At 41.5% G+C, this 9,028-nt stretch overlaps 1 protein-coding gene across 1 annotated transcript; it reads left to right on the forward strand.

The window, feature by feature from the left end:
• Window positions 1-2,855: 2,855 nt before the first annotated feature.
• LOC147613012 (phytolongin Phyl2.1-like) lies at window positions 2,856-6,966 on the forward strand. The gene is made up of 2 exons (XM_086782313.1): window positions 2,856-4,493; window positions 6,535-6,966. The coding sequence occupies exon 1, from the start codon at window positions 3,301-3,303 to the stop codon at window positions 4,258-4,260; it is 960 nt and encodes a 319-aa protein (XP_086638439.1). The 5' UTR covers window positions 2,856-3,300; the 3' UTR covers window positions 4,261-4,493; window positions 6,535-6,966.
• Window positions 6,967-9,028: the final 2,062 nt, after the last annotated feature.

Below are 9,028 nucleotides of genomic sequence, written 5' to 3' on the forward strand. Positions count from 1 at the left end.
AGTTCATGAGTATCCAATTCTATACGAAAGATTATTGTGCATTAAATTTTATGATTATTTAATATCCATAGTGTCAGAGTATCAAACAAACATTAAGTTTCTACATTGCCATAATTATAAAGTTCACATGTCTTTGTCCAAAGACCATTCTTTTTGCATCATTTTCACTATCAAATAGCTTTGACAACTTATAGTTTACGAAGTTCATGAGTATCCAATTCTATACGAAAGATTATTGTGCATTAAATTTTGCACTATTTAACTTACAACTTCAATCACTACCATCTAGTTTAGAAATGGGAAAAGTAGCACATGACTTGAATATCACAACATGAGAATAGTATTTTCATGTGAAACTTAATACATTTATAGGTTTGTGTAATGATTTAAAAATAAAGACTTAAGGATCTTGGTCTTTGTTAGAGAAACTCAACAATTGTCCTTTCAAGCTCAACTCATTCAGGAAGCTTTATGATGCTCTTAACAAATTTAAATAAAGCATTCCATGATGACAACTAATAAAGGCCATTTGCAGTTTATGATATTAGATAAAAGAGCCAATATTGTATGCTAGATAGTATACGTTGTCAATATCCAAGTCACTCGATAAATGATGAAAGCACATGTACACATTGTCATTGAGAACTTTTATAACAATCTAACGTATGAATATATGATGTCATTCCTTTACTCTAATGTGAGAATCATGATTTGAAAGCTGCTTTTTAACTTTTACTCTCTCTCCCTCTCTCTCTCTCTCTCTCTCTCTCTCTCTCTCTCACACACACACACACACACACACACACATGCACGCACGCACGCACGCGTGCACACACACACACACACTTTATTCATCCTCACAATGTTGAGAGAGAGAGAGAGAGAGAGAGAGAGAGAGAGAGAGTCCTAACAGATTCAACTATTGCATGTCCTTACCTCCTATTGTCTTCACTCTCTAGCACTTGAAAAATACTTTGGAAATGCCCTTACCTAGTTGTTTCTTACTTTGCTACATTGAAAACACTTTTAACTTTTGTAGTTCGCTATACAAGACCTTTAATCAATCTTACCTTTTCTCTTAGGGAATTTTACCCTCCCCCACCTTGTTAGTTTTTTCCCTAGTTATATCTTCATGGGAACCTAAGGGAGTCAAGAGTCCATAGTGGCAACATATTATTAAGTCTTTAGAGCTTTTGTTTAATATCATAGAGTAGAACGATAGGTGTGTTTACATTGTCCCAACAAATAATCATTGTGAATGAAAATCAAGGGCACGCTATTGCCATCCTCATGGGTGCTCCATCCTAATAAGATGCACTAAACCACTCAAGGATAATTTTGCATCTTCTGAGAGGAGGAATCATTTAATTTTGCATCTTTTGATAGGAGGAATCATTAATAGTGATCATTTTTTCTATCTTTGCATATGATCATGATGTGTGCTAGCATAAGGTGCTATCATCACATGTGGTTGAAGAAAGGCATGAGGCTTTGTCTTGCCAACAATAAGTTGGGATTATGGCTTGGTGTTATAGTTCTAGTTTTGAAAAGGTGTCATGCTTTAAAGAAATAATGCCAGACACTACAAGAATACATTATGAGTGATGCCCTCATCAGTTCTAATACTTCTAAGGTATTTATATATTCAACCCTTCTAATAAGCAAGGCCATGCTTGCTCACCAAGTCATGACACGGATGTTGTTGGGAATGTAAGGGGCCATATTAACCATAGATGGGTGCTTCTTTTAGTGTAGGAAGCACTTGTTGTGGTTAAGGTCATGTGGAGTTGCATTAAGAGCTCAACGCATTGTCATGGATGCAATAGCTCTTGTGTATAAAGAGAATCTATTTGACTTTGAAGAATTACTCCTTGACAATAGTGGAGTGAAGTATCCTACCCATGATCAATGAAGGCTTTTCAAACCCCCATGCTAGATAGGAGAGCGCATATTCATCATAAGACAAGGTTTTACACACTCTATTGGCATGCCAAACCTATTACAATCAGCTTGCTATAAAAGCTTGGACAAGCAATGCTGCCCATGCAATCAACTCGTTGTCTTGCAATTAGATGCTTAGCAATCTTGGACACGAGCAATGTTGTGCATCCAAGTGGCTTGTTCCTTTGCTTGAAAGGTGTGGTTGTGTGGTAGTCATGTTCTTGAAAGCTGCCCATCCAACCATAAAAGTGTGTCTAATTGCTCGTAATCACAAGAAACACCACAAGCTAATAATAATCAACTTGTCAACTTGTTGCCTTGTGATTACCATAAAGATGATTGTCGTCTTGTAATAAAGTGTAACCCCACCATGGAAAAACACCATAAACTTGAGTTTGTGCGTGAATTCTTCCAAAATGTTGCTTGTATCAGTTTGTGCATGAAATCTCCCCCAAATGTTGCATGTGTCGACTTCTTACATTGCTTGTTAACATACAGCTATCATAATTATAATTGCACGACAATGAGCATTTTTAGGCAACAGCAAAAAACAGAAGCCTAAGACCAAGTCGTCTTGCCATTTGCATGTGTCAACTTCTTCCATTCTACATGCTAACGGCGAGCATTTTTAGACAACAGAGCAAACAACAGAAGCCTGAGACCAAGTGATCTTTCAAGTTGCCATTTTGCCTTTTCACCTACCCTGCATTGGGTTTGCCTTTGGAAAATGGCAAAGAGCTTATGGGCTCATTATGTGAGGCGTGGGATTTTTGGGATTTCTATCCGGCCTCACACATAAGGGTAGGCAAAACAACTCACAGCAAGAGTGTTGTATCGTATGCAATCCTTCGTGTGACACGGCCCTAAGTCTGTAAGGATGCTTGTTATCCAAATTTGGCATTCCACATGTAGTTTGGCATTACTTCATCAAAGAGGACACCCGTGACCCCCCTCTTCTGTGCGTTTATGAGCTGTCTTTTGCTTCCTGCTGTGAGCCGGCTATGGCTGACGCCCCCCTTGTCCTCTCATCGTGCTCATCCTTCCTCTTTCTTCTATATCTTTCTGCATCTTTCTCGTCTTCTTTGTCGCAGACTCGCTGCTTTTTCTGATCAGTTTACCTTCCTTTAAATCCTTTCTGCTCTTCTCAAGGACCAGATCGCTGCAGCGGAAATCCCATTGCTGTGCGAAGCCTGGATGCAAGATTTCCTTCATCAAGATCGACGATGGCGGGTTCCACCCGGTCATTCGTAGGTTTAAAGCTCCCGTTCCGCTGAATTTTCGAGTTCTGTCGATTTCCGTCAAATTCTGTCGATTCCTGGCTGCCTCCGTGGATTTCCGTCTGCAGTTTTGTCTCTCAGAATGTTTCGCAAAAGTTCTGCATCATCCACTTATCTGCTCAGCAATGGATCTTGCTCTTTGCCGGATAATGAAGCTCGGCTAGGGTTAGAAGCGATGGACATTGCCTCTCTGCCAAGCTTGGTGTACTATGCTGCCGTTGCAAAGGGCTCTATGATTCTAGCAGAATACGCAGCAGAAGGCAACGCAGACCTGCCTGCCATAGCCGTTAAGTGTCTGGAGAATGTTCCTCCTCTGCACACCAGATTCAGCTACACTACTAAGCAGCGCAGGTTCATCTGTCTTCTGGACGGCGTATTCATTTACTGTGCAATCGTGGACGAAGCTCTCAGCAAAGCAGAAGCCTTCTCCTTCTTGCAGAAGATGAGGGATGCTTACAAGGCCTTTCTCAAAAGGCGTGGTTCTGACTCAGGATCCCTAACCCTAGGAGCTCATCTCTTGGATGAGGAGATAGTTCCAGTCATTCGGCAACTTGCTGCGCCACTTGTTGGTGTCCCTCAGAGGGAGAAAGATCGCATGGAAGCTGAGCTTCAGGCGCAGCGGGACGCAGAAGTTGATCTGGAAGTTAGTTCTCCATCTGCAGTGGCCCCCCTGTACGAGATGAGTGATCAGGATTTCGATTCCAAAACTGAAGAAAAGCCTCTGGGCTCTCGATCTCCACGGATGTCTTTAATAGGCAAAGCAAAGAAGGCAAAGAAGGCTAAGGATCAGGTGAAAGAGATCATGATGGAGAACAGAGGGAAAGCCATGGACAAGGGAAATAAGCTTGAGATCCTGGTAGAGGGTGGCCCGGGAGCTTCAGTGGAGAAGAATGGGAGCATTGACAGTAAGGGGCAGCAGCTAGCTCAGAAAATGTGGTGGCGCAATGTCAAGGTTGTCATCATGCTGGATGTCCTTGCTTGCCTAATCCTTTTGGCTATTTGGCTTGGGGTTTGCCAGGGCATCAGCTGCCTCAAGAGATAACGTCGCTTCAAGACATCCCAGTACTTTTCGCAAAGGACTGATTGCATGCAGCTTTGAAGATGCCAATTCATACTACTTAAGGATGTCCACTTAGGTTTTGTGAAACTTCACGCCAAAGTAGTCTCATGGAGCTGGACCACACATTGATAGATTTCAAGAAAGCACAACCTAGTTTTACATAGTTTGTTTGCCAATAACATTCTGGGGCTGTGGAGGTGTGCTTCAACATGGTGGTATGCTACTAACAGAACCCACTGCTTTCATTTTTCAATTTATTTAGCATCTATATTTCTTTAGGCAATTCTAAGGGTTAAAATTTGGAAGTAGTAGTGCACATAGCGCAATAAGGCCTTGTTCTTTGAAATGTACATACACAATCATGTGACATCCGTGCAGTTTTGAGCTGCTACCTTCCTTTTTCTAGTGGGTTATATATTCTAGGTGTCAGGTGATGAACGCACGTCCCTTGGGCAAGAGTCTGTTGGCTAGCTGCCACCTGCCTTTTACTTAAAGCTTGGACCCCCATCTACTTAGCTTGAGTATTGACTCTCCATATGTGCCCTTGGGCTTTCTAGGATTGCTAAAGCTAGCAAAACATCTGTAGATAAGACTTGCAGCAGCTAGGGAAGCCCATCCTTTCACATCTTCACCTGGTTCAAGTTTTCACACTTAAGGGGCTTCCCTTGGGGTGAAGCTAAAGTCACTGATCACGAGCTTGTCTACTGCTGTTTCAGCTGCATGAGGGGAACAAGCCCTCGTTTGATTGGCTTTGTCTGAGCCTTTTTTTCCAAGTAGAAATCCTGCTAATCAGTGGATATACCTAGCTCTTAAAAGGATCAGGGAGAGTCCAAACCCCCCATCCATAAGCGTGGGTGTCTAGCGGCTGCAGCAATTTGGGATTGAACCTGAGACTCCCAGCACAACTTACCAACTTGCTTGTCTGCGGCTGTCCACCTTTAGAGGAGACATTTAAGCCAGCAAATCAGTCTATCTAAAGGTTAAAACGCTTGCTTAATTTCTGGAAACTGCAGGGGTATTGATGATATGTAAAGAAATGTCATTGCCCTCTGTCTAATCATGCATGATGGAGTCGATGGGCATGTAGCCTATTATACATGGAGTTGATAGTTCCAAGCTACACCCTTATGGAATCCAAATTGGACCAATCTTGCTTGTCAAGATGGATCTGAGCTATCCATTGCACAGCAAAACTTGGCTTAGTGAGATTCTGGGTCCAGTGCTTCTTGTTTCATGTGTCTTTCTCATTTACATCTCTAAGTTCACACAATGGTTAAGGTGTCTTCAATTACATGCAGATGTTTAGGTGTCTTTTAAAAAGTGCTTGTGAAAGAATGGCAATGATGCCCATGGCATCTGTCTTTGTGACCTCTTCCAATTCTATCAAAAATCCTGCAGGGTGCTTTTAATTGGCATGATTGTGGTTTTAAATGGTGAGTGATTTGAATCTGGATTTCTAGCAAAGAGAGTAAAGCAAGTTCCTCTGCTTAGTTCATCATTTGTATACAGCAATTTGTCCACCGCAGCTGCAACAACTTTTCTTGATTCAAGATTGTATGTGGCTTCTTCTTTCTGTTCATTTCCACGTATCTGGAATCCTTGTGCTTTAGACCATCCTGAACAAGGCCTGACTACATGAGGTGGTTGCTTTTTGGCAGCAGAAGTCTTGTCTCATTACATCTTCATCGCAACCATTTATATCTTTATGACTTATCCAGAATTCCTACTAGTCACGCATGAAACAGTTTTCTTCATTGCAGCAGTTAGAGAACCTAAATCAGCAAATGGACCTACTCCGTCGGACACGTGTTGGCTTGAGCAATTTGACTTGTAGTGGGGGGTATAGCATCCAGCTATGATGAGGCCCTCAGGAGTCCCTTTGCCTAGATGCTCATTTGCCTGCACAAAATGCAACCATCTAGTGGAGTTTGCCACTCAAAGATTGCAACACCTCTGCCTTTTGCGCCAAATCCACACACTTTTATTTTTTTTGGGCAAATTGTTCCTGTGTCTGTGAAGGGAAATATCATCAGTGTTCTTAATAAGGGGGTGGCCCTTCTGCTGCTTCCTAGCTTGAGGTTTTTCTGCAAAGGGAATCTAGTTGTGTTCTTGGGGCTCATTTGCCCCTGTGGAATGCACTAGTTGAGGGTGGAAGGAGGCTTTTACAATTACTCTTAATCGTTTCTGTGTCATCTCTTTGGTTTTTTATACCATTTCTCTGGAACTAATGTGTGTCACCTTGTTCTATACATGCAGGATCTTCAAGGCTGCTTCTGTCTGCAAGTTGGGTGCTGGCTTAGATCTTACTTTCTTTGAGGCTGTGGAAGCAATGAACATTTCATTGAGATGTCAGAGAGTTCATGGTGGCTGCACTGCAATCCATATGGTTATTCTTAAGAATGTTGGGACAGGCAGTTTCAGCAAGTTTGTGATAATTATGTCAGTGGGGTTTATGCCATGCCTGCTGTATTCTTTGTGTTCACATTAACCAGAGGTTGACAAAAAATGTCAAAATGTTAAAGCTCATGTCGAGTTGGCTAAGTGAAGGATCCAATATTAAGCTCCTGGGATGTACATAATGTGGCTTAGTAGGTCTGTTTTGTGTTGTCAGGTCATGCTTTTGTGTCGTCTTACTTTCTCCACACATGTATGCACACATTTGACTGTTAACATGCAAGCTTTGTATCCCCCAGAGCAAGTCACACGGAATCAAGCACTCATCATAGACAGGATTTTTTTTCAAAGATGGGGTGATTGCAACATCATAGTATGCTACTTCCTTGCTTTGCCTGTATGTCACATAACGCTTTAAAGCTGGTAAGCTAACATGCTAAGCCCTGTCCCATTGTCAGTGTGCTACCAAATATTGAAGTAGTACTAGTCCTTTTCTCATGAATGGTTGAAATGTCATCCATCTATACAGAAAAGTTTGTCGTTAAGGCTTCTGTTTGAATTTGGTGTCTTCTAGGCTAATTAGCACTAAGCATGCCTTTGGTTTAGAACCTTGATTATGTAAATAGAATTGCCAACAGATATAGTGATGACATACACGATAAGACTCTCGATAGCTTTTTTTATTTTGTTGGTGGTTACTTCTTGGATAGTGATATATGTTTTCATGTTGTGAAGTTTTGCTCATCCTCATTATAGTGGCCTTTCCTTACTTAAAGGTAAGAATGATAGTATCACTAAAGATTCAATTACTAAGGTGAGTACAATGCATGTAGTTGATAAAATTGTACTTTCAAACAGAACCAATCTCACAACTTTTACATATAGTGAGGTTTATTAACTTATTGTCCCTAAAAAACACAAGGTTGGAACATTGTGACAAACCAACGTATTAGTACCAAGAAATTCACCACCAATATTGGCCTAAAGTAGAAGATGTAAGCATTATAAGTAGAGAGAAAATCCAAGGCATGCATAGCTTCCCTATGTTCAGTGTGAATAGGGAAAAGGGGTAAGGCGTGGGAATGAAAAAGTCTCTCTTTAGGGCTAGGTGTAAGAATGCAAGTGTTTTAGGAGAGGAGCCATCACCCCTACTACGTGGCCCTTTGTCAACAAAAGCAATGGGGATCAATTTTTTTTGTTTTTCAGTTGACTAGATCCACATGTAGTAGCGAAATTTCCTTGCTCGTAGGTGCATGGAGGTGTAGGTCTTAAGGCATATAGTTTTTTGCCATGGTCATGGCCATGGACCAACAGGGTGCCTTAGTAGGATTTGAACTCATGATCCCCTCCTAGAGCCTCTATTGGTCCTTAGTAGGGGATTTGAAATTATGGCCTCCAATTAGAGCCTCAGATTCTCACCGTTGGGTTACACACTTGCTGGTTATACATTTCCTATTTGCTAAGGTTTTTTGGTTGCTCTAGTGTGGAAACCACACGGCCTGACCCATGGGGCAAGAAACTCCAAATCATGAGACAAAGGATTTTGTGTAACCATTCCCTTATGTTCCATCGCTATGTGAATATACAAAAGATATGCTAAGGATGACTCTTGAAATGGGAAGGGAGGTTGCCATAAACATAGCACCTAAAAGGCTCGAAGTTGGCAAAACAAAGCCATTACACATCTCAAGTAGGATAAACAAATTTGATGGATCTAGAGATCTCATTCAGAAAGTTCCATCAAGTTTATGAAGTCATGGGTAGGCCATTAAGATCTATTCATTTGGAATTCGCCTTGAAGACAAAGTAGACTAGTGGTTTAGGGTACTAAACCTACAGCTATGAAGTCTTGAGACACACCGTTATCATGGGATTCTCATCGAGTAGAGCCAGATGAAGCCCCATTGCACAAATTTACAACCTCAAGCAAGCGAAAATGGCTACTCTAACCTTGATTGAGGAAGAGGGCCTTGAGATAGAGCTTGTGGGACTCAAAGTAGGACTCTTTGTGGATGGAACAACAACTAGTCTCCTCGCAATGATTGTCTCGGGGACAAGTCACAACTTGCTCTCATATAAGACATGGGTGAAGTTAAAGAAGCTAGAATTGGAGCCAACATCAGCCAAAGTTAAAAGTGTGCATGCAAGAACCATAGAAGCTTTTGGAAGTTCGAAAATTAATGTCTCCCACCAGAAATAATCCTTGGCCATGTAAGGTTTTTGTCATGCCTGCAGGTACCTTAGAAGAGGAAATGTTGCTCGGATGAAATTGGATATCCGCTATGAGTTACGAAGTCAATTGGGAGCAATGAACTACCCTGGGGACTGTTGATATACATTGCCATTATGAAATGCC

Source organism: Cibotium barometz, chromosome 44 (genome assembly GCF_041138505.1).
Source record: "Cibotium barometz isolate CiBa-2024 chromosome 44, ASM4113850v1, whole genome shotgun sequence".
Classification (NCBI taxonomy): Eukaryota; Viridiplantae; Streptophyta; class Polypodiopsida; order Cyatheales; family Cibotiaceae; genus Cibotium; species Cibotium barometz.